Genomic DNA, 26,712 nt, shown 5'->3' on the forward strand with positions numbered 1-26,712 from the left:
CTTCATTTTTAAGGCTATTCTGTCTTCTGTTCCCTTTCAGAGCCCCTACCTAGATTCTTCACCTTATGCCTGGCTTTCTGCTGTAGATTTAGAGAAACAGTAGGCATGCCTTCATAGTTTCTAGTAATATCTTGTGGTTCATAGAAAGACTGTTATCACAGTTCAGCACTGTGTATAGACTGTAGCAAAATACTAGTCCTGGAAGAGTGATTATACTTTACTGCCACCTCATTATTAATATGGCATTTTTTTTCCAAAGCCCATGGCCAATCTATCACTGAAAAATTTGCAACCACTTGAGCATATACTTGTCATAGCTACCCTATTGCCCCCAGTATCTCATTTATCATTAAAATTTCAATATACAATACGTACAGTTTTTCAAGAATAAATGCATTTCATGAAAAATATATAAAACCTCATCTCTCAGGTCATGAGCCAACTTAGGATAGAGATAGGATGAAACTTTCCCCGTAGGCAGGTTACTTTCTTGTCAGGGACAAAGTATTGGTCTGCTCTGCTGTGAAATTCTTCTGTGGTGAAAAGAGCTGACTATCATAACAGGGGACACTAGGCAGTTGGGCGGGGAGATGCTGTTTCACAGTCTAACTGGAAAACTTATGGCTTTGGAGTCTGTCAGCATATGTGGATGGGCCAGTCATAGGTTGGGCACGCTAAGTTCTGTCCTCCTACCAACCCAGTGCTGATGCAGAATAGACAGACTCGTAGAATCGCTGTAAGTGGCTACCACTAATGCAATTTCTTGCTCACTCTTTTTCTAAGTGCAGCCACTAAGCACACTTGAGTAAGTCACCAGATAGTGGCTATAGAAGTAACTGGACATCATAAAAATAGCTACTGTGGGCATCAGCACATTCACTGGATTGTATTGGCATGCCTGTGAACTAAGCATGTCCACTTCCCGTTCCCAAAACTCCGTTCATTGGAAGCCTGAAATTTAGGCCACTTGAGGCCTGCTAGGAGTAAACAAGCTCCAGAAGAAACATGGTCTTTACTACTAGGAATTTACAGTATAAGTTTAGATAAAGCAATACAAATGATAATTAAAGAGGGCTAAAAGCCTAGGGAGACCAGTAGTTATGACAAAGGTCACGGGATTGCTTGTTAACGTCTGAATTTCTTGAGGTTTTTTTGGCTAGTTTTGGGGTCTGCAGGGAGATCTGCTTGTAGGGCTCAACTATGCATGATCTGAGTATTCACACTAGGACAGTGGCTCTCTGCACTTTTTTCCCTAAAACTCAGTGAATTCTCAAAACTGAGGAGATACAAATTTAAGGTATCAATAGATATTTTAGCTCACCTACATTGCAGCTACTGGGCCTGATTTCCAAACTAACTTTAACTTGGTCTTCCTCCTGGTTCCACAAGTTTTGTATCACAGCTACTTGCAGATGCAATTTTAGCATTTTTTACTTGGTTTTCAGGTTGAAAAGTTGCACAGGATCTCTGTTTTGTGAAATCGATGGAACAACTTCTATTGGCTTCAGTGAACTTTGAATCAGGCACATAGATATCTATTTACAAATACAAATAAGTTTGACTGTCAGAGCCCCACACATCAAATCTGAATGTTAGGACTTCTGGGCATTTCTGATGTCAAGCTAAGAAATGGATTTCCACAGACAAAAGTGTTGTTGAGAAGTAAAGCCCACTACAGATGTTCCAGTAGATCCACACCAAAGCAAGCTTTTACTCTCAAATGGATGTAGTGAACCTATTTTGTTCATTTCATGCACCTATAAATCCTGGGGTTAGTGAGAAAAAGGTTAGGGGAGAAATAAAAATTGTAAGGAGATCAGGCAAGATGAAATGCTTCACTCAAGCGTGTAGCCTTTTTGAGAATGAGGAAACTGTCAACATGATACTTGAAAGAAGAGAGTTTTGTCCCCTTGGCTATTACAGGAGGTCTCCCTAACTTTTATGTGAGGAGAGCTTCTATACAAATTATAAGCAGTGAAATCATTTATGTCACACTTTCAGCAAGGTTACTTTACTAACAACTTATTTTGTAGCATGTATATTTTGATATAAGTTAAGACTGCAACCTGAATTCACTATTTTCACTCACACAATACGTAAAAGCTTCCGTATTTACCCTGCAGGCAAAGGAAAATGCTTCTGTAATTTTAAAGGAGAAATATCTAATGGGCTACAAGTTATATTGATTAAATCAATTAATTAATAAAAGATATTTCAAGCATTATTTTCTCCCTCTATCATCCAGTACTGAAGGGTTTTCTGTCTTTGTCCCAAAAGCTTCCACATGTGAGGTTTATTTTTATTCAGTTTGCTGGTGAGTTTGAGATACTGTTATCATGTCTACAGAACATTTTTTTTGCATCCATGATAGACAGCAGAGATGTTTCTTGAAGGCTGTGCCTAGACAATTTGTTTTCTCTACTTCTTTATTAGGTGGAGTGGGCACAATGCTAAGATCAAAGAGGCTTCCTTTCTCATTTTCAGCTCCACTTAACTGCAGGGTCTCCACCTTTGCTGCAGGAGTGCTAGGAAGACTCTGGTATTTTGGTGGCCTGTTCCAGTATATGGATGTTTCATAGTTTCATAGTTGGTAGGGTCGGAAGGGACCTGAGCAGATCATCAAGTCCAACCCCGTGCCATGGCAGGAAAGAGTACTGGGGTCAAACGACCCTGGCAAGGTGTTCATCTAGCCTCCTCTTAAAGACCCCCAGGGTAGGAGCCAGCACCACTTCTCTTGGAAGTTGGTTCCAGCTCCTAGCTGTTCTGACAGTGAAGTAGCACCTCCTGATATCAAGCCTGAATCTGTCCTCTGCCAGCTTGTGACTTTTATTTCTAGTCAGTCCTGCTAGTGCTCGGGGGAACAGAGACTCCCCCAATGCCTGCTGGTCCCCCCTGACTAGTTTGTAACAGGCCACTAGATCCCCCCTCAGCCTTCTCTTGTGGAGGCTGAACAGGTTCAGGTCCTGTAGCCTCTCCTTGTAGGGGCTGCCCTGCTGCCCCCTGATCATGCGAGTGGCCCTCCTCTGGACCCTCTCCATGTTGTCCACATCCCTCTTGAAGTGTGGTGCCCAGACCTGGACACAGTACTCCAACTGCGGCCTGACCAGTGTCGCATAGAGGGGGAGGATCACCTCCTTGGACCTGCTTGAGATGCATCTGTGGATGCATGACAAGGTACAGTTGGACTTTCTGACTGCGTTCCCACATTGTTGGCCTATGTTCATTTTGGCATCAATAATGACTGTAAGATCCTTTTCTGCCTCTGCACTGATGAGAAGGGAGTTCCCCAGCCTGTAGGTATGCTGCTGGTTCTTCCTCCCCAGGTGCAGTATTTTGCACTTGTCAGTGTTGAAACCCATCTTGTTCTCATCTGCCCACCCCTGTAACCTGCCCAGGTCCAATTGTAGCCTATTCCTCCATTCTAGTGTGCCCACATCTCCCCACATCTTAGTGTCATCTATGAATTTGAACAGGGTGCTTTTTACCGCCTCATTCAAGTCGCTGATAAAGATGTTGAATAGTGTGGGCCCAAGGACCGAACCCTGAGGAACCCCACTGCTAACATCCCTCCAGGTCAAAGAAGACCCATCTACCACCACTCTCTGGGTGTGGCCCTCCAGCGAATTTGCAGGCCATCTGACTGTGTAGGTATCAATGCCACAGTCCTCCTAGTTTTTTAATGAGATTGGGGTGAGAGAAAGTGTTGAAGGCCTTCCTAAAGTCCAGAAGACTATGTCCACTGCAACACCTGTGTGTAAGGCTTTTGTGATCTGGTCATAGAAGGCCACCAGGTTGGTCTGACAGGACCTGCCTCTAATGAATGCACGTTGGTTGCCTCTAAGTATAATCTCCCTTGCTGGCCCCTTGTGGACATGTGCCAGGATAATTCAAAAAACTTCCACAGGACCAAGGTAAGACTAACTGGCCTATAGTTTCCCGGGTCCTCCTTTCTCCCTTTTTTGAACATGGGAACCACATTGGCCCTTTTCCAGTCCTCTGGCACCTTGCCAGAGCACCATGAGTGCTCGTAAAGCTGTGCAAGGGGTCCTGCAATGACCTCTGCTAATTCCCTCAGCACTCTGGGGTGGAGATTGTCAGGACCTGCTGATTTAAATATGTCCAGTCCCTCCATAAATTCCCTGACTAGGTCCTCTCTGACCCTAGGCCTGGGTGTACCTCTCTTGGGGCCTAAGCAGATCCCAGTGAGGGGGATGACTTGGTCCCTGCTCAGAAAAATGGAGGCAAAGAAATTGTTAAATAGGTTAGCTTTGCTGTCTGGTGCAATGACCAGATTTCCTAGCATGTCCTGCAGAGGCCCCATGTTATTTTGCTGAATCTCCTTGTCAGCTGCTTCTACCTCTTCAGCTACCTAGTAGAGTGTTCATCCAGGAACAAGGAGGAATCAGAGGGGAAGGAGGTGCTTGTGGAGTGGCAGATTTAAGGATCTCTCTCTCCCTGTCTTATTCTGCACTGTAGTTTCTTTGGATCATTACCATGAGGGACTGACCAGAAATTTCAGCCCAGGATGGCTTACAAGTTTGCCCTTGAAACCTGATGTCATTCATTACCTTAAATAGACTTTCATCTGGAGACACAATTTTAACCTCTTAGGGTAGCTGGCCTAGGGTTTGAAGGCAGGTCCTGAAAGACTGAGGTTCAGACCAGTTTGCATTGGATGATTCTGGTACCTTTATTCGCAGAACAAAATGGGTGAGCTGGTAGTTCTTGTTCATTTTATCTTAAATAAAACTCCACTATGCAGCTTATATCCAGGGAGAAGCTTGGATAGCACCTGCTCCTTTTCCCTCAAGAAAACTCAAGGAAAGCACATTTCAGATACCAGAATCACTGGAAGAGTTATTAGAATAGTCCAAAATCAGGGGGAAAAAGTCCATCATTAGGACTGCCTAACACTGATACCAAATTCAGTTGCATACGACCACCAACATTTATTTCTGTTCCAAAACTGATTAGTCCTTCTTTCATCCCATAGGAAAAGCTCATTTTCTTTGGTGGAGCAAGAAATCCCAAGGACTTTATGCTGTGAAAAATATAGCTCTCTAAAATGGCCCTTGAAAGCTCCTCCCTTGTATTAGGTGTAGATGGTATAATCTTGACTTGCACCATCCTGTCCATAGCTGATTCCTTTATGCTTACAGAGTAAAAAAAAAAATCTCACTGAGATCTAAAGGGACATTTTCAGTAAAAGATCTCTCAGATTAATTTGGATATTGGAACCTATGGTATTGCCAGATTTTTGGGTAGTTGCTTCCTTTGAAAGCTGAATCCAACACATTGAATGTCTAAGTTTTATAGAAATGGGATATGATTTCCAAACAAACTTTATCCAGGTACCATTCAATAGGTTGAATGTTTGATAATAGTATAGTAAAGAAAAGTATTAAAGATTTTGTAGATTTGAATAGTATTGGGCCAAACCCATCCCTTTTCTACAGGGTACAAAGGAGTTACCCTTTTACCACAACTGCAAGTTTCACCAGTTCCAAAACAATCTTTCCTTTTGCCACGCTCAGTCAAATATTAGAAAATATTTTCCAAACCCCATTCAGCACAAGCCACCAAGTTGCATCTATTTTCTAAATGTAGCCTGCTAGCTTAGGAAACCCAGGCACCTTTACATCTGCAGAGAGGCTGCTCTGACATGTTGTAACTACAACATGTTAGAGCAGACTTGATTAATTGTGTCTGTTGGATTGTGGTAATTACTACACTCCAGCAGACTTCAGCATCATGTATATCAACATTCCTGCACTGAAAAATGGTGGTGAGGGTAATTTAACTAAAACTTTTTTGATAAGCTTTAGTTAAAGCACCTCTGCCGCCATTGTTCAGTGTAAGGATGTTGATACACGTGCCACTCTGGGTGCTTTAATATCGAGCAGCTCTCATAGCCACTTTAATGTGCTCCCACCCCAGTCCCAGAGCACTTCTATAGACACCCCTCATCACCATCAAAGTAAGACTGAAGAACTTTGGCAATTAATTCTGCAAGCAGATGGGTTATTGAAATAACCCCATTAGGACTTCTTCTAGAATTTCAGGATCCCACTCCCCTGTCTCTGTTTATCATCTTTTTCCACAGGCCAAAATAACAGTCATTTCTTGACAATGTGGCAAATCTCTTCTCCTTACAGGCATTATTTTAATGAAAGCAAGAATTGGCAAGATTTTTGTGAGTTCCTCTTCAAGAACTTTCAAAGTATAAAAGGAGACAAGTTCCCATCCTGGAACTTGTCAAAGTTGAATATAATAGTTTGCAAATTCCATTTATGTTTAAAGGCATTTGATGTTGTCTCTCAAGATTCTTTGTCCCCTTGACCTCAGATAGGTGTATCATATCCATTTAGGTCTCACTATATAACTCTTACTTGTACTTTGCATACATCATCAGTTTCAATCCATTCCTTTTGGCCTCTCCCCCTCTGGATTTTAGAAAATGCATGGTAGCATCGCTTAGCTAGTCTGAGTCAGGAAAGCGTGCATACTTTGCATACTTACTGTTCCTCAGGACACCGAATCAATAGAATTGGTAGAAGTAGTTACTCTTTATACTGACAGGATTATCCAGATTCTCAGGAATCATAGGTTAAATTGATTACAAGAAAAGTCCTGTAGCTCAGCATTGAAGCTCTCCTCCTATAGAATTCCCTTTTTTATCACTGAATTACCATCTGCTCAATCTTTCTTTGTTTCTAAAGTTTGCACTTCCATGGGAGAAATCTCCACAACACGTATGTAAGAGGATCTCTGAAAAGTCCAGTGGTGACAAAAGTAAGAACCAGTGCAGTGTTAGTAGGGTCATACCAGTTTGTCAAACTACTCCATGGTTCAGGGCAAATAGCCATTTCAGGAATGATGTTACAGCCTCAATTTCCTAGAGTTAAGGATATAAAGAATGTAACATTCTACATGTTCTTGAGGAACATATGATATACTTGTGGACAATGAACACCACAGGGTATGTATGTGAAATTTCATGTCTGTCATATCCTCTAGCACTGAGGGTGGATATTCTATTTTTTTTATAACTGGGCAGTACTTGCTTTTCTTTCTGTCTTTTCTTCTTCTTCAAGTTGGTTAGTAATGTTAAGAAAGACCATTTTGACTACTTCATATTGGCCTATTTACATCTATTTTACCCAGCCACCTCCCAAGTATCTTTTTAATACCTGTGGATTCTCATTCACCAACTCCCCTTTCCATGCCCCTCTATATCTACTGTCAGAGACTTGGAACCTCTTTGAAGTCTTAGCCATTACAGCTAATGTCTTGGTTAATATTTGAGGGAGTTTTCCTTTTCAAATTGAGATTCTTTCAGTTAAAAGTAGAAAAGGGAATACAGGGAAATTTGTTTGTGATGTAGGTGGAACTATGCTTATCCCATCTCCACAGCTTGGTTAGCTATGAATCCTTGGAAAGAGAGGATATGGAAGATGTACTAGGTTTATGTAACAAAGATTTCAGGTGGAGAGTCCTCCCATCTTTCTTTTTTATTCTTCCATAGTGAACTAAGGCAGGAACAGGATGACAGTTGTTATTTATTTTGTCACCCTCCTATTATTCTACTCTTTGTCACTTCCTGTAAGTAGATGGACAGGTTGGTGGGTACCCATGCAGGAGAAAATTTAAATTAGTTTTTCTTGATGCTAATTTCATTTTCTCTTAGTGACTACCTACTGCTCTGTCAGAAACTACCTGTCCTGGCTGAATCTGAAATTTATTCTTCTAGAAAGAAGAGATTGTTTTTGCTCTGATAGATAAGGAACTAAATGGAGAGAGAGGAAAATTATCAGAACATGGTACTTGATTAATTGTTTTTTTAAATTTTTTTTGTCCTGCCTGGCTATTTCTTTGCTTTTTTCTAACTTGTTCTATAGTTCTTTTATATTCCCTCAGCTATGGCAGTGTACCTGGAGGCCAAATATGTGTACTACCTCAAAATGCCAGCAGTGGGAGCTGGCAAGCAAGTTTGGGGAAAATTACAAGAGGAATTTCTGAAGCTTAGATCAAAGGCAGGAAACTCATCAGTAGTGGACTAGCAAACCAGCAGGTATCTACATAGAGGTAAGCAAACCATTTTTAATTTTGCCATGAGCCCAAATGGTTTGTTAATATCCTTTCAAACTTGCTTTATAAATTTACTTGAAAAGTGATTTGCCACATATATTTAAAGAAAATAGGTCATAGTTAAGCTTAGCTATTCATGGAATAGTTTCCTCATCTGTAACAGGATAAAGAACACTTTGCCACTTTTACTTTCAGTTTGAAACAGGTGGAAAGTGCTAAAAAATATAATTATTTAGCTAACAGTAAAATAATACTGAATTCCACCATGCTTTGTCTAGTTGGCAGCTGGTATCCAGGGAAGTGCCGTAGGGGTCAGTCCTGGAGCTGGTTTTGTTCAGTGTCTTCATCAATGACCTGCAAGATGTCATAGAGTGCACCCTTAGCAAGTTTGCAGATGACACCAAGCTGGGGGGCAGTAGCAGATACACTGAAGGGTATCTCTAGGATTCAGAGTTACCTAGACAAATTGGAGGATTGGGCCAAAAGGAATCTCATGAGGTTCAACAAAGACAAGTACAAAGTCCTGCACTTACGACGGAACAAACCCATGCACCAGGCTTGGGGCTGACTGGCTGGGCAGCAGCTCTGCAGAAAAGGACCTTAGGGTTACATGGGACCATGAGCTGAATATGAGTCAGCAGTGTGCCCTAGTTGCCAAGAAGGCTAATGGCATCCTGGGCTGCATTGGTAGTTGTGTTGCCAGCAAGTCAAGGGAAGTGATTATTCTCCTCTATTCACCACTGGTGAGACCACATCTGGAGAACTGAACTGTGTTCAGTTTTGCCTCCCTTCCCCCTCCCCCCCATTATAGAAAGGATGTGGACAAATTGGAGAGAGTCCAACGGAAGGCAACAAAAATGGTGAAGGGCCTGGGGGACATGACTTATGAGGAAAGAATGGGGGAACTTGGCTTATTTAGTCTAGAGACGATAGGATGGAGAGGAGACTTAATAGCAGTCTTCAATTACCCAAAGGGCAGTTTGAAAAAGTATGGAGCTACACTATTCTCAGTGGTGTCAGATGATAGAACAAGGAGCAACATTCTCAAGTTGCAGCAAGGGAAGTTTAGATTAGATAATAGGAAGAATTTTCTCACTAGGAGGGTAATAAAACACTGGAACAGGTTACCCAGAGAGGTGGTAGAAGCTCCATCCTTGGGGGTTATTAAAACCTGGCTAAACAAAAGTTTGGTTGGGATGATCTAGTTGGGGATGGTCCTACTTTAAGCAGGGGGTTGGACTAGATGACCTCCTGAGGTCCCTTCCAACCCTAACTTCCTATGATTCTATATACAAATGTATTATATGATGTCATAATACTCCTAGTATGAAACTTTCAGTTTTCTGCTAAAATAGGGAAACAGTCAGAAGTATTGCGTATTGCACATGCCTGTATACATATACACACACATTTGCATGCACACAACTTGTACATTCAAGTAGAATTACCTTTTGTAAGAAAATGATCAAAAATTAACTTCAGAGGAAATAATGGGCTGCATTCATCCTTTGTCTTCACTGACGGTGATTGTCCCAGTGAGTTCTATTAGGTAAGGCTGTGCGTGCACATTCCAATAATCTGGGAAAATTCTCCCAGGGTTGTTCTCCTGGTGAAGAATTTACCCAGAGAAATGTGCAGAGACATTCAAAAGCTGAGGACCTGAAGAGTGGAGAGATTGCAGTGTTGACACTGCTGCTTAGTGGAGGGGAGGAGAGGGCCTGTGCCCACATCTTGACATGCTCTACAGGATCCCTTAGTTTTCCCAGCAATAGATGATAGTGTCCATGGGTGACTCTAGCATACCTATGCTGGCATCCACTGAACACCAGGCAGCCACAGTTCTTAGTCGCCCACTAATCTTCACCCACCACAACTTGTTGTAATTTTAGGAACTAGAGGGCTACATCTGGTTTCTTCTGTGTAGCTTAGACCTGGTCTCCATCTCAGGTTTGCTCTGCAGGGCTCCTTCATGTCTACACCTGACTCCCTTACCTCACATGGATAAGTTAAGTCCTTGTCTCTCTTTTTAATTCCTTTTTTGCTTTGGTTTAACTCTAAATAATGGAACAGGAGATAAGTAAGAATAAAAGTAAACAACTAGAACAACAACCCCATCCTCAAGAGGGTTGTTGAGTCCCTCAAACATTCTGTTTATTATACCCCCAGAGTTTGTCTCTGGATACCTTCAGGTCAACAAAACATCCCCTCCTCAATTAAACAATTGACTACAGAACCAACCTCTGGTTTCCCTTCAGTTCTCAGACCCCAAGAGAGAGTGCTTCATCTTGGGCTGAGGGTTCTGCTTTCCTGTTTCTTCTTTCTGTCTGGGCCCTTTTTAATCCATGTGCGTGATCCTCTCACTGTGGACCCAGGGAGAAGCAACTCTGGCGTGGTGCTTATCTGTCAGCTATCTGGCCTTCTGTCTCCCTCTCCTGCAGTGTTCAGCTGGCTGGCTTTTATTTCTGGCCTCGCTCAGCTTCCCCATTGCTGGGACAACCCCTCTAGGCAGCTAGAGCTTGTGAGGTGAGCTCTGGCGCACTTGGGGAGCTGCCTGTTTTCAGAGTTGCTTTGTCTCACGGCCGGTGGCAGTGTTCCTTACTCGCTCCCTGGCTGCCCCCCCAGGTGAGTTCCTGCTTTTCTATAATTCCTATTACAGACAGTAGTGCATATGGTAGCCCTCACTGGCTGGATCAGGCTGCCCATGGAGCCTGTGTTTGTCTGCAGTGAGTAACATGCTATCTCCTGGTAGGGAGGTGGGGAGGATGCTAGAGGCCTGTGTTCTTTTCTATAGAGAAATCACATGTACAGACATTCAGTCTCCCAGGAGAAGCTGTCTTGGGAGTGATTTAACCATGGTTGTTCCTAGATTATATTTCTCTTGGAGTGGCCATTTTTAGTCTGGGAGAAAAAGCCTGCACATCTGTACACTTGTGGTTTCTCCTGGGAGATCAATGACTCATTCAGGAGAAACAATGGCTGTACAATATTTAATTGATGTTGGAAACCATAACATTCAAGAAAATATAAAATAAGTACAAAAATACAGACACACACACACATTAAAATAACAACAAACCTTTTGATTGTATTTTAACCTTTAAGAACAAAGGTAAAAAAACAAGTTGCTTGGGTTATTAGGTAATAAATGTTATGTTATGTTAATCTTATTGCAAATTTTTCTAAAGACATGCTTTCTAATCTCTAATTCTAAGGCCAAAAATGTAAGAAATTAATATCCACTGGGCATGTCTACACATGCATTAATGTGCCTTTGCTACTACACATTAAGTTTAATACCTCTAATATGAGGTGCTACATAAATGCACAGTAGCTAATGCTACTTCACAGTAGCAAAGGCACACAGTGTTTTTCTGACACTTAATGCAGAGTAGACTAATTCTACTGCGCACTAGCGCAATAGCATGGCTTGTGTAGGCATGCCTACTTAGTAGCTACATAAAGTGGTCTAATTTTGGGGCATGCTGAATACTCTGTGTTTCCACTGGCCAAAATGTTCATAATCCCTATTTCTGATTATCAGTTGATCATAAGTTTTACATATGGCTTAGGTATTTACATATAGATCTAGATGCCTGTGCTGGGCTAGTATTCTTATCTACATACATGTTAAATCCACAAAATTGTTGCTTTTTTTTTCCTTTAATCACATATGGGGAAAAAACATTTATGGAAAGCTTTTCCAGAAAAAAAAAATTCCTATTTCATGCTTCTTTCTTTTATATCACAGGTCTAACATTGGACATACTTTCAAACACCTTTTCAGAATTTGGATTGTCAGGATTATGAATTTCTGGTGGTCAGACATTAAATGAACATTATTGATTAAACTGTTTTTTATAAGTAGAATACTTTACTAAATATAAATATGTTTACAACTTTTCCCTGAAATTACTAATTGCTTCCTTCTATAATATCATGCCTTTTTTAGTAAAAGAAAAAATCTACTTCACTTTTGTTCCTGTCATCCTGTACCTTTCACTTTATAAGTAAAAAAAAAACCTATATATTCCATAAAACTGTTTTGTTTTCTATAACTAATTCTATACCAGTGTAGTACCTGACATGTGTTTGTTTCTTAGGCAAACGTGTAAAACTCTTCAAGTCCGAATGGAGAAGTAGAAAAAAGGAGGTTTCTGCTGTGCCTGATGACAATTTTTGATTTTTCCACACACAAAAAATATTCTGGCTCCACGTTGGAGCACTAGTTGTGATGAATCCTAGTCTTGGTCGGATTCTAAGGAAGGGCCAGAAGGTTCGTTGAGGAGTAAAGAGTCAAAACCACTCCAGAAAATGTGTTCCAGCCCTGGTTTATTACTCACAGAGCAGCAGGTGTGTACAAATACAGGTTTCCACAGTCTTAACAGGATTTACTGTACTTTACTCTTGTCTATAGTTACACAGTGTGCTCCAAATGATCATGAACTGTGGGCTATTGTTAGGTAGATTAATTGCTTGTGTCTTAAGGAAAGCTGTTCAGGAGACAGTATACTCTAACACTAAATAGCACAGATATGTCAGCCAACTGCTTCCTGAAATCATTTGTCTGCCTTTAATTGTCCTTCTTCGATTATCCTGCCCTCAAGGGTAGGCCAAGTTCCTTGAACCTGAATGTACTATCAATATGTGTCTTTGCACTGTTGGAAGTCAGTCAGACACTGTAGAGATGGGACGGTACGATAAACTATTTAAAACAGAATAGAATGTTCTTGGTACATACACTTAAGCATTCTGTGCATTCATAGGCAACTGCATTGGACCACTCAAAATGCCAGAAAACAGTTAGCATATGAAAAAAGGGAACTTGAAATATATTCTTAAAGACAGCTAGAGGTCGATTATTTTAAGAGCAGTGTTTAAGATACAAATTTTAAAGCAGGATTGCTTTAAAATGAACAGCTAATTTCTTACACCTTCAGCTTTAAAACTGGTTTAACATTTACTCAGGAGGGATGGTTTAGCTTAGTAAACTCAGTTTGTGTTCCAAACTCTTTCAGATTTACTGGCGGGAAGAGGAGGTTGGCTTGGATCTCATTTTAGTGTCACAGTTCCGGTCATGTATTCCTTGCTCACCAACAATTTCCTGCTAAGCAACTGAGAGTTGTGGGTGCACACAAAACTATGGTATTATGCCTAAACTGGCATTTAGGGACCCAAGAAGTCTTAGTTTAGAATATATTTGTTTTCTTGCTAATTGTAGGCTCTAAGGAAAATATTATATACAAATCTAATGTATGACCAATCTCAAATAGGCATGTTTTAAAATAGGCTTAAAAAATTTACAGCTTGGTGTCTTCAGAGACATTAGATGCTTTAGAGCTATTAAGATACATTGGGAAATATCCTGTTTCATTGGCAGAGCAAGCTTATTTTATTGAAGGGAAGTGCAACTTTGAAGTCAGGAGATCTAGGATATTCTCCTACAAACTTGGGAAATAGCTTACACCAACATTTTGTGAATTTCAATGGGGAAAGATGGCCACATTTTCAAATGTGCTTAAGTCCTATTTTCAAAAGTGATTTAGGTCAGAATTGTAATATAAACAACAGCCTATATAACTGATTTCAATTAGAGTCAAGGTCAGTTGTTCTCATCCAGGGTGTCATGAAATTCTTTCAGAGGTGCTGAGGGGTGCTACACTATGCTGGCACTGTTAGATATGCAAACATGTACCATGAGATAAACTCACTGCTCCGTGACAAGAGGTTGTATAGGCATCCTATGGCAGGCAGAGCTCTACAATCTATCCCTATAGCTCTAATTAACTCTGCTTAGCACAAGCATGGCCAAAACTTGCTACACTACTTGTGGTTTGGGAAGTACAATGTGTGAGGAGTATTTCAGCATGGTGCTTTCTGGCATGGTAAGCTGGTGGAATTGATGTATCCTCTGCTTTTTACTTTATTAAATCAAGTTTACTATCAAGTTTACCTCTATAAAATGTGTTAGAATAGCGTTAGAGTTTCTAAAGCCTTTGAAGCACTGTCTGAGCACCCAGGTATCTGACTGCAGACTTAGGTTAGTCACCTAAAGTGATGTGAACTAATTACATAGTATATATGGGTATTGGTACCAATTGTTGGGCACCCAGGCTTGAACATTTTGGCCTTAATATTGCTTTGCTTCCAGTTTGCCATTGTTGTTGAAGAGGAGTAGTAAAATACCTCACAGAAGTGTTGTAAAGCTTACCTAATTAACATTATAAAGCATGTTGAAAGTCTTAGGTGGAAGGTGATTTAGAAGTAGTATTATGCCGGCTAATGCCTTCCAGGTTTACAAGTTGATCTTTTTCAGAGTGGATGAACATGGACAAGTGGCAATGCAAACTGTCATCTGCTTTCATAAACCACATATGAAGGATAGTTTATGACAAACACATTGTACAGATTTCAAAGTTCCAAGAAACAGTGCATATCCATCTGTTCAAAAGATTTGTTTCCAGGCTAGATCTTCATTTGCAAGAGTGCACAAAATGAAAATCCATCGACAGATGTTTGTTTATGGTTGTTTGGGCCCACACCAGTCTTGCATTCTAATACTACTGTTAGACTTTCAGAAAGAGAATGTGGTTATTCTTCCTATAGAAATGTATGATTAGCACAACTCATTCAGGTCCAGTCCCTGTTAAGAAAGTTTTGTATTGCAGAAGAAGCTAAGCCTATTTTATTAAAGTGTTTGTGATTTTGTAATTCTAACTATGAAAATGTGCACGTTAATTAGAAAGCTAAAAAAAAAGGTATGTGCTATGTGCAAATAAGAAAGGCCTTTGTTATGGCAAGATTATGGAATTATGCCTGTATTCCTGCCTGTTATAAATATAAGGCTTATAAGTTCTTTTCACAAAAGTAAGGATTTTCAGGAGATATTCCATACACATAGATATATGCGCTCCCATGAAGATATATTTCCATATTAGCATATTCCTCTAATGGGATTTTATCATGTTTGTCTTTTCTTCATATCTTTTTGAATTTACAGTAAATACATTGCACATAAGCAGGAATGTTTATGACATTCCTCTTCCTTAATTTATGTCTTATAGAGAAAGGTGGTATAAATCCCTGTATCTTGGTTACCTGAGATTATCCATTATAGGGCTTTCTTGCAACCTTTCTTTTGAGAAACTCATATATTTTTATTATTTTCAACAGGACTTTGATATTTGACAGATACACTCTTCAGCTACTAGGGGCCTTTGTTTTTTTCCCCATGCAATTCCTTGTCATGTTAAAAAGTACCTTTATGATACACTGGAACCATCAGAGGGTTGCCAAAGCCATTGTAGTAGAACCTGGGAGAGAATAATTAGTTGGGGTTTCCCAGTTTCCCATCACTTGCATTAATCCCTGGATTCTCCTTTTGCACATGCCAATTTGGACTGAAGGTCTACCAACTCCTATACATGGGGAAGAGTGATATGACCTCATACCCCTCTCTCCCCCCACAGTGTATTTGAAACATGGTACGGGCATTTAATTACATTATAAAGGGATTTGATTTTTCCTACAGAGTTCATCCAGTGCACAAGGCTGATATCCAAGGGAAAAAATTAAGGGCAGGCATAAATTTAGCAAATACTTAATCTTTGAGTACTTGGCTTGCAACCTAAATAATTTTATTTTAATGTAGTTTTTATGTATGGATTATCATGTATGGTAAAAAAAAAAGAAGAAAGCTTTGTCAGTCAAAAAGATGACAGTGTACAAACACTGTACATTGTAACAAGCAGCTGACGAACAAGGAATGTTTCATTACTCCCTGATTTCAATATATTGTGTGCTGTTGGCTGATTGCTTATTTTATGTTATAAAACCATAAACTAAGAATAATTAGATGCCTCAGTTATGTTTATAAACAGTCCTATAATTAGTAAATAAATATAGAGGTATTTGTTACTCTGAAGAAATAAAGTATTATAGATAAACACACTGTACCATGTGTTTAACTGTTAACTATATCACTAGACCTAATCTTGCAACTCTTATGCGAGTAAATGACACTAAAGATGTGAAAAGACATTTGCAGGACCTACCTTAGGTTTAGGCGGTTTAGTTTAAACTGCCTCAATCTGAGCTGGGATTGACATGAGCAAGCATTTGCTGCTTGCCAGGAGGATACATGGGCAGCTGGTGGCAAGTAAGTCACAGGGGAGGGCTGGCAGGTCTGCAGAAGGAGTTAGTGGGGGCGGGGGGGAGGGTTGTGGGGAGGCCAGCCGGGTCAGGGGACCTGCTGGTTAAGTGGGGAGAAACAGCCTGGTCAGGGTCAGGGGGGTGAAAACAGTATAGCCGAAGGGCTGTGGATAGTGGCTGTTTTTCCCTAGATCCAGGGCTGTGGCAGACCCACACAAGCATTTGTTAGGTCAGCTTAACCCATTTAAGGTTGGGTTAACTCATGCTGATCTAAAGTTATTTCTTGTCTGATGAGGGCTAACTTTAGATTGGGTGTAGATTTTGGGGGGGTGACCTAAGCACTGTAAACATGTGTACACCCAGGTATTTAGATTCCCTTAAGCTTAGTTAGGGTGAGCTAACTAAATATAATGCTTGTACACACGCTGTTGCAGCATGTCATAAACTGGAGATGGGCTAAAAAGGCTGCACCCTTAAAGACCTGACTTTATTTTAATGGGTATGGAAAAGAATAAGGTGGAAGCAGTTGCCACTATGTGGGTGATCTGTTATCAAGGGAGAGGAGGTGCTATTTCCAACCTTGGGTGTTCATTGGGGGAGTGCAGTTTTAACCAGTAGTCAGACCTGTAGGGGTGGAGGACAATATTGTCAATAGTACCAATGCCATTTGGCTAGCTATGTGTCTCTTCTGCACCATGACAACCAAGGTTTAGAACTGCACAGGCTAGTTTTGAAGCTTCTTCCTCTATGGTACTTCCTGAGTTATATAATATAGTATAAATTAGGGTTTAATCTTGCTGTAAACATTTACCTACCTACAAGAACACTGTATAAAAATTCAGTTGAACTTAATTATATATTGTTTTAAAATAAACAAGTGAGTTCACATACAATTACAGCCAACTTACAGCAGTCACTCAGCAACTTAAATTAAAAACTCTGCAACTGCAGAGTAATTATACTTTAATTGCACATTTACTACACCAAAAGTAAAAAGAATCTAATTGTTTGTATTTATAACATAAGCACCATGTGAAAAAGACATTAGCATAAAGGGAGCAATTAACTTCAAGTATGAACAAATTAATTCAAATCAATAGTTAGGGTGTTTAAGTTCTTTTTCCAGTTGTATCATGTCCTTTTCCAGTTGTATCATGGAGCAGGAGCAAAGTTAATTTTCAAACATATTCATTATTAATTGAAAAGCTGATTAGAATTGATTTGGGTCTATTTGGCATGCTCCTATTCTCTTAGGATTTTAAGATTGAATAGGTACTGCTTTCAAACACTCTTTTTTCCATAAAAAGTATTGGCACAACATTTTGCTGCCCAGCTGTGCTCATATGAAGAGCTTGCTTAGCATCCAAAATCAAACATTCCTAGAAATAACACAGATAGATAATAGATAAAATTGAATTCCTTCTTTGTGAAATTGACAAGAAGTCTGTTCACCCCTTAATGTACATGTATAAAACTACCATTATTGTTAATGGCTGATGTGTACTTGAATATCATTAATATCACATGTCTACAGAAAGGCATATGTGGATGACTATGTGAGGTATTTAGAGTAACAAAGTGTGTCCACATGAAATGCTAACTGACCAGTAGCCTAATAACACTGTGCATAGCATGCTGGCCAAAAACTGTGCTAATACGCTACTGTGCAATAGTATTAAGCTACTGCGTACTAAGCATCACTAAAAACCTGTGCACCAGTGCTACTGTGCAGTAGCGTGAGTTAACCAAGTACTAAACTTAATGTGCAGTAACTATGGCGCATTAATGAACATGTAGACATGCCCATAGTGTATATAACCTGTAAATTAAAAGGAAAAATAAGCAAACAAGTGCCATAAATCCTGTTATGGGCAGGCAGATGAATACCCCAAAGAAATAATAATAAAAAAACAAGTTCAGGATATACACCAAGGCAAGATTTCTTTTCTCTTTTTTTATACAGATACATGTATACATGATTTGACACCCAATATGCAACTGTGATTTGCACAACTGGCACAGAGATTATAACAGTATATATTGTATGTATCAAAAACCTCCTTTACACATTACAGTTAAAATGTGATTAACCAGGCAATCACACTTTAAGTTGTGAGCCAGTTACACATTCTACCAATTAATGGCATGATAAAACAAGCACTAATCTTCAAGGTTATTTAAAAAATATGAAATAACTTTGTAGATTGGTCTAATCATGCCATTAATTGAACATGTGCCCTCCTGTGGCTGGGAGCCCCATCAAATGAGAGGCTCCCAGCCAGTGTGCTGCCCTCACTGAGCTATGTCAGCTGTGGTGGGACTTTTAGTGGGGAGAGCACTGCTGCTACTGTGAGTCTCATCAACTTTGGGGCTCGCACTGGAGGCAGTGGAGAGAAGGCTGCTGTTACTGCATGCTCCCCACCTCACAAGGCTCACAGCAGTGCTGGCATTCTCCCTTCTGCCCCCTCTGTGAGCCCTGAGCCCCACACCCAATGAAGACGGCAGCAGGGGCAGCATTCCAGTGCTGCCCCATTGTGAGCCCTGCAGCCCATGTTGCCTCATGATCCCAGTTCCCCTGCATCATAAAAAGGCATGATGGGATCTAATGTAAGATTGTGAGGATTACATATTAAATCCTATTGCACAGTTACCTGTGTAGAGGGGCCCAAAGTGCAAGTATGTGTGGGTTTGTGTATGTGCATACATCACTATGGTTTAGGATTAGATTTTTAAAAATGTGAAACCTTCAATCATTACAAAATAGTGTGCCTGACTATAGAAACTGCACATAAAACACTTGCATGTTCAGGCAGTGTAAACATATCTAACCTGTCATGTATATGTGTGAAAGTGATCAATTTGCTCATCCCAGTTAATGCTATGGACAATGCTATGGCCATTTTAATTGTGACAGAAATATATAGAATTCTATGAGCATTTCTACCCACATTCAAAGGCTTTCTATTTAGAAAACTCACAATATTAAATTATATTACATGCTACTTAGCTACTGGTGTAATACATACAGAGTTTAATAATACTAAATTTATTATCATATACCTTTGACCACTACACCTGTACTTGCCCAATAATGTCTCCCAAGGACTTATTCTATATTACAAACTGTGGTAGGGCACCACCCACACCACTTTAAGGGGCTTGAGCAGGCTGTGGAGCAGCTGGCAGGTGTGGTTAGGCCCAGTAAGGCAGTCATATGACTGCAAGGGAGCTACCAGATTAGATAAGTGCTGGGCAGCCAGGGTATAAGCTCAGGCCCTAGGAGCTGAGCCAGCAGTTACATCTATGGAGCCAGAGGAATGACATCATTCAGCCTGCTGACTACATTTCCCAGAACATCTGAAGGTCAGGGTTCGAACTATGGGGATGGAGGAGGTTCCTGGTTCTGGGTAAGACCTGAAACTGCACTCTACTGGAGTTGGATGGTGTGGCTGGATGGTGTGGTGGGGCTGCCTGTGGCACGGTAGTCTCAAGGAAATGCCACACCTGTGCCTTCCCAGTGAAACGCAAGGGTGGGACGCCATAGAGTCTTAGCACTTGCTGCTTTGTGGGTACCCAGTGGAGGGGAAAGGCTAGGGGAGCACACCCTGACAGAAAAGCACAGGGTCCAGGCCCATTAATTGGGGGTTGAGACAAAGGCCAAGGCACATTGAGTGGGACCTGACGCCCATGAGGTGTAAGGCCCAGGTGCCTGCTGAGGGGCAGAGAGGCCAAGGTACGTCTGAGGACACCTGAGGCCCAATGTGGGCCGGGGGCTGAGTGTGGCCCAGCTAAGGGGCTGGGGGAGTTGGAAGTAATTTTGGATGCCATCTGTGAGGCGTGGGACATAGTATAAGGGGAGGTTCAGAACCATGTATTCACTCTTCATATCAGGGCAACCAAATGGGCAGCCTCCCACATATAAATACCATTTTTTGGAAACATCAAAGACACGGGAGGTGCTGCAAAGTGGACTGCCTTAAACAGGTGGGTGGGCCAATGTTGGAACCACCCTCGAGATGGCTCCCTGTCACACAAACCTCTACACCACTTAAAGTTACTGTCATAATATAGGAGAATAATGCCAAAGAAATGTTTCTCTGCCCTGAGCTAAAATTTCAGTCTTATCTGGAATTCTCCTTTACTTGCACCAGATTATATTGCTCTTTGGTGTTGGATTGATAACATTCTAATTTGGATCAGTGACAGATTTAACCTTATGACTTCTCAAAGTTAACTAAATATGCTTCCTACCAACTTTAGATGTCTAGCAAGTTAGGAATATTTCTTCAATAGTTAGATGTTATACTTAGACCATACTGTGGAATATTAAGTGATCTTAAAGTTAGAACATACACTAAGCATTTATATGTTAAGAGTTAATTCCACTTCCTGCCTGCAGTTGCCGTGAGAGGGCTGATGTTCAGGCACATAGTCCGGGCACCTGGGGTACCTATACATGAGTGCTAAGGCTGCTCTGGTGTGCTGGAATTCCAGTGCATCAGAGCAGTCTCAATCCACTGTGCTGGAACATGGCAATTGCTGGGCCCCACGGCCTCTTGCATTTCATGTGGGCGCTTAAACTAAAGCTCATCAAACAAGCTTTAGATCAAGTGCCCCTACTGCCATTTTAAAGCTCAGGGATGGTAATAGAAGAGATTCAGTGGTGCTTTAATTAGAGTGGCTCTCGGAGCCTCTCTTACTACAGCGCCTCCACCCCCAGAGCAGGGGTAAAAGTACCCCGTGGCTCTATCCCTGCTCCAAGGAAGGGAGTGGTGCATCCTGGTATGCTGGAAGTCTTCAAATTCCCTTTTTTAAATCTCTGTGGAGCAGACTGAAGTTACCCTGACATGAGGTAGGTAGCATGGCCCAGACCTTAACCTTTGCCTGAAGTGGCATAATTTGAGATCCTCAGAGGCCACTTAGTATGAGTTAATGAGCTTTAACTTGCAGACACTCCTGTTTTAAGGTACACCTGAGGTGTACCTTCACCCTTAGAATGTGCTTCAGAAAAGGTGTCACTGTACCCTTTTTACAGGATGTAACCTAAAAGCCCTTCTCTTATTCTGCTTGGGTCCTGATATACCATGTGGTGTAAAATGTTCATAAAGCTCTTTTGGGGCTTTTTTAGAGAGTCTAGCATTGCCAGTATAGCTTTGGTTCTCCCCTGTATTCCATCTTTGCACTAATTTTAGTGAGCTTTAATTAAGTGTTCCCCAACCAGTGTGCTGAGGTACAAAAGTGTGCTGTCAGAAATGAACAGGTGTGGAATTTTGCCATGGCAATGAGCAGTAATGACCTACAATAGGTATGAGGCTGGGGAATGCCTTAACAGGTATGCTGCAGAAAATTTTTATTAATGTAAATGTGCCTTGGGCTGGAAAAGGTTGGGAAACACTGCTTTAGGTCATGCCTATTTAATTTATTACAATTTTCTGTACATTTCAAATTAAGGTAGTGTATAGCTACCTGGCCAATGTAAGTATATTTTTACAGCAGCAACACAATGGCATCTGAGTCCATTATAAAGACTCCTATATGCTCCAGCACTGCAGGTAACAAATAACAATTAGATGCTGTGTCAGCCTTCTATGCATTCAAATGCATGGCATAGTAGCATGTTGCCTGACTTTTGAATTATTTCTTCATTCTTCTTCAGGAAATTATGCAAAATAGAAATGTTCATATGGGGAAGTTTGAGCCAATGGAACCAAAGTAAAATAAAACCAGTATGGAATAAATAAATATATGTATTATAGAAACCACAAAGCACCATTTTATTATTGCCTTTCTAGCGCGATTCCTAAAAATTGCTCAAAGTAATGAAGTTCTAAAACAATCCTGTTAATATTCTACTCAAGGTTTCTGCTCTGCAGAGCTGACAAGAGCTGTATGCAAATAGTTTTGCTCATGGCAAAGGAATGTTTCATCATCAAGGAGCATGGCCCGTCTCTCTGTGATCAAAAGAGAAAACATGATGATGTTGTAGAGTGTTATTATGACCAATCCAATGGTTTGCTCCTCAGAAATAGGGATAGTTTCCCTTGACACAATTTTATATTTAAAGTTACTTGATCATTAATTGTATACACTGACACAGCAGAAATATTCCTCAAAGTAAGATTTCTTTGATCTGACAGATTTTTTTTTCCTTTTTATGCTGAGAATCCAAGCCAGACTTAAGGAAAATCTAATTATGTGAAATATTTTGTCTTCCCTTCGTTCCCTGAGGTCCTTCTGTTGGCTGGGGTGAAAGTATTCTAAGTGAAGTTTTTGATAGTTATTTTCTGCAGAGTGACTAATAGGGTAAACATATCCCCTGTTTATTCATGCATACATTCTTTTCAAATCTGCCTGTCTCCACACTAAATGATTATGCTTAACAAAATGTAATTGGAGTTTAAAAAAAGTCCGCATCCTAAAATAGCAAGATAAATTAAAGAAACAAGGAAAGCTCTAAATCAACCTTATTGTTAATAATTGTTATTCAGTAATTTTATGAAAGCAGAGAAGATCTTATGATGAAGATGATGGAGGTAGTATAAAAAGCTCCATTAATATTTCTGGTTTTGTGTGAACTGATAGTATATTGTCTTTGGAATTTTTCGGAATTCCCCACATTTTAAAGTATGGTCACAATTCAGATAGCAGGTTCCTTGCCCAGGCCCTGGTCCATCAAAGTATTTAAGCGAATATAAAACTTAAATGAGAAATGCCATTGGACAATAGTGAGGCTAATTAATTATTTAAAATTAATTTTTCGTGTTCTGAAGGATATGGGTCGTAGAGAGAAATTTCCATTTCTTAAAAAATCTGACTTTTTATCTAAAGTTTTGATTTTCTGTCTCTTTGCAGGTAACCCAATAGCTGACGACAAATCAAGTCAATCTCAAGGCTGATGACCTTAAATACAACATATAGAAATTTCAACAAGCAGTCCTTGAAGTGAGATTTTATACTGCTGGGGAGTGTCCTTCAGAACCAATTATTTCAGTGAGAACCTCACTTGTTATCAGCAACAGTCTTGAGATCAAAACTACTGAAAAGTCATTGTGAACTTCTGTGTCACATAGATTTCAACTGATTCAACTGTGTACACTTGTAAAATTTTACTTGCTGAGGATTTTGTGGCTGCAATCTCAAGAGGTGATGCTCAAAAGGTGCAGAAAAGGCAGCAATCTTTCGGGTTCTCCATTCCAGACTGACAGCTTTTCATCTTTGCAAAGACAGCCTTCAAAATGTACTGGTCCTTTCACTCGAAAACGTTTCTTGGTCCTACATTCAAATTGTTGGTGGGACTGCACACCACTTTAATCAAATTTCTGTTGCAGAAATTGTCCTCTGGCATGGCACAGTTTTAGACATTTTTATTTGTATTCTAATCTTAAAGCTCCAAAATGCTACATATTTCAACATCTTGAAGTTGCTTTTGTTATAGGAATGGAAATATATATCCATTGTTAATAATTATTGTTGACAAGTAATAGTTATCTGAGTACATCAATCATATTAAAATGTATAGTCAAGCCTGACATGTTTCCCTAAGGCTAACTAACTACTGCAGCTCTTTGGCAGTTAAATAAGTGGTGGTCAAAACTCAATTACTATTTGCATTAGAAAGTATTTTATACCTTACAATATACATTTCTGTTTAGTTTAAAGATTGGGGTTCCTGCTGTGTACTTTAGTTTCTTAACAGTAAATTCTTCTAAGTTCACAATAAGCAGTAAATGATACTAACTAGTTCCTTCTTGTAAAGATAGAGAGGGATGCATGTGATTTACAATTCTGAGATTGGATGGTGATCATTCAGAATTTCTTTTAGTTATTATTTAAAATAGAACCTATCTTTTGCTTGGATGCAAGTACTGTCCAGATGCTTATGTAGATGTCTTCTCAGTCTCCTTGTTGATAGAGGAAAAATAATTCTTTTCAACTCTAGTGTTCATTAATATTTTGCTTACTCTTGTCCCGGCCAGATCTTCTGGTCCTTCCTATAGTCATTTTCTCAAAATAACATTTATTTTCCTATTTTCTACTTCAGTAGTAATTTTTTTGAACTCTGTGATGTGCTGTTCCATGAAAACCCTTAATATTTAAAGGCCTTAAACATCTATGAACTTTTTTCTAAGTTATTACAGAATGTATAATTTTATACTTCATTTAATATATACAGCATCATCTGGAATAATAAGACAAAGGGGAGCTGACAATTCTTTGCTGTACTGTATTGACACTGCATAAGCATGCCAACTGGAGAGAGTGAAAGAGTTATATTATATGCTTTGTTTAGTACATTGAAATGAAGATCATGCAAACTCAGATTTAGTCAGAAAAACTGTGGGGGCAATCTCATTCAAATGGCCTACATGGTTACTAGCATCTTAGAAAAAGAGGGAAATCTTTTGTATCGTTACAAGTCATTTGACATGGCTAACTAGATATAAATTAGGTTCCATGATGAATGAATACCCTGGGGTGTGCTGATCTGTCACACTAACCAAGGCTGTTCTAAGACCATTTCATTACCTCTGCTGTATTATTGCACAGGAGAGCTAAAAATTAATGATTGTTGGAAATAAATTTGGGATGTATATTTTGTCATTTTACTGAGGAATAATCAAAAGCACTGGTGGGGAAAGATATTCTTTTCTAATTCAAATTTAATTAGGAGAAACTGTTTAAAACAGCAGTTAACTATCTCAGTATTTTAAAATGGATTACCATTGTGTGGATTGATGCTACAAGAGGTGCAAGAGTGAAAACAGCATCTTAAGGAGATAAATCCTTTATTTGGGACAGTTGAAACTATAAATGTGTTATTTTCTAGAATATGAGTTTGGCCTCAATTTTGGTCAAAATTCTGCATCATGCTTCTCAATATTTGTTTTCTTTGACTTTGTTCTTAAAACCAACACTGCAAATACTGTATTATATACAAGTGTATCACATGCATATCAATAGGTGAAAATAAATGGATTTTCAAATATACAGAATAGATTATCTGCAGTAGATTAATGTTGTGACTATTCAAAGCAAGTGAATAAAATTGTGATATAAAATGCACTCCCCTGTATGGATCTACACTTTGAAGATCTTTTCTGTTTACCCATAGAGCAAAGGAATTTTTCCTCATGAAGCAAGAAGGTCAGTGACTCTATTAATCTTGTGTTTCTTAAGGAAAAGTATTCTACTCTTTTCAGAAAGAAAGAACAAGTATTTGATCATTGCCTTGGAAGATGCACATGTTTTTGATCAAACAATAACTGTAGACTGTTACTGTAATGGTAAGGTCAAACAAAATTAGGAATATCCATCCCATGGGAACTGATGACAAACATGCATTTGTTTTCAGTCTTGATTGGGAAAACAATTAAAATTTTGTTTTCTCCTACAGAATAGCAATACGGGAAAAATGTTTTGGAAAATAAAGTATGTAGCCATTCTTGAAATCGAAATAGTTTGCTTCGGTGAGGTGATCCAATTAAAAATATAATAAAAGAAACACTTTCATTTTGAGCCAATTCAACATTAAACTGCATTTTCCTGTTATGGTGCCTTTTTTCATAGAGACTAACATTCAGGAACTTGATGGTAACTTTCTTTCTAAAGAGGCATGCTTCCTGGCTGGACGATGATACATTTAGAAACATCAGACTCTCTTGATGCACAGACAGCTTTGTCAGAGGGAAGTCTGCATTGCATTATTGAAGCAGTAGTCCTTCAAGTAGTCTGCCCCACAGGAGGAAATGAGATCCCAAACTGCACCTACTATAAGACAATGCACTGTTTGTTTTAAACTTAGAAGAAGTGGTGTTCTGGTTAATTCAACAAAATGGAAAATAATTTCTCATTTATATCATTCCAACAAAATACTTTGAAACATTACATAACACTTTAAAAAGCACTTGTAAGAATGTATCTTGCTTATGTCTTCAATATTGGTGAATAGAAGTAAGCACTTGCCTGTGAAATATCACTGGTATTGCCACTTTTAATATCCCTGGATTGATTGCTTCCAACATTCTTGTTAAAGCAGCCATCCTGATTGAGAATTTTATTCTGTAGAATTTAAGTAATTTGCTAGAGCACCACACTTAATTCAAAGCCATTTTCTTTCATATAATGGGTTTCAAACATGCTCAAACGCTTTACATCGTTAAACAAAATGCATAGAATTATTTTGCTTTGAAACTACAGCATGGTATAAAGTAGATTATGCTTTAAGTGATCTTTCCTGTAATTGTAAATCATACATGCCTATACAGTTTGTTTACAACTTGTGATTACTTAGCTATATATCTATTTATACAGCACACAGATATCTATACAGTATGCATATGAAGCACTATGCTGTGATTGACACCTTCCTGTTAATTTATGGACTCAAGCTTGAAATTTCTGTGCATCAGCCATTATCTGAGATAATGGTTTTGGTTTTGATGTTCAGTGCAAATGTTATCTTCATTTTTTGTTGTT

The 26,712-nt window shown here is 39.5% G+C and overlaps 1 protein-coding gene across 3 annotated transcripts in view; it reads left to right on the forward strand.

Annotated features, from left to right (window-relative positions):
* The window catches only part of FAM19A2 (family with sequence similarity 19 member A2, C-C motif chemokine like), a 109,619-nt gene extending 84,322 nt beyond the window's left edge, over nucleotides 1–25,297 (forward strand). For 2 of the 3 annotated variants that reach the window (XM_019543319.1, XM_019543320.1), the window contains 2 exons: nucleotides 12,189–12,438; nucleotides 23,089–25,297. In XM_019543319.1, the coding sequence (XP_019398864.1) occupies nucleotides 12,189–12,200 (12 nt within the window). In that variant the 3' untranslated portion in view covers nucleotides 12,201–12,438; nucleotides 23,089–25,297. The remainder of the gene's footprint in view (nucleotides 1–12,188; nucleotides 12,439–23,088) is intronic. The other variant, XM_019543322.1, reaches the window with a different exon arrangement.
* Nucleotides 25,298–26,712: the final 1,415 nt, after the last annotated feature.

The sequence above is a fragment of the Crocodylus porosus genome, unplaced genomic scaffold (assembly GCF_001723895.1).
Source record: "Crocodylus porosus isolate Cpor-Errol unplaced genomic scaffold, CroPor_comp1, whole genome shotgun sequence".
Classification (NCBI taxonomy): Eukaryota; Metazoa; Chordata; order Crocodylia; family Crocodylidae; genus Crocodylus; species Crocodylus porosus.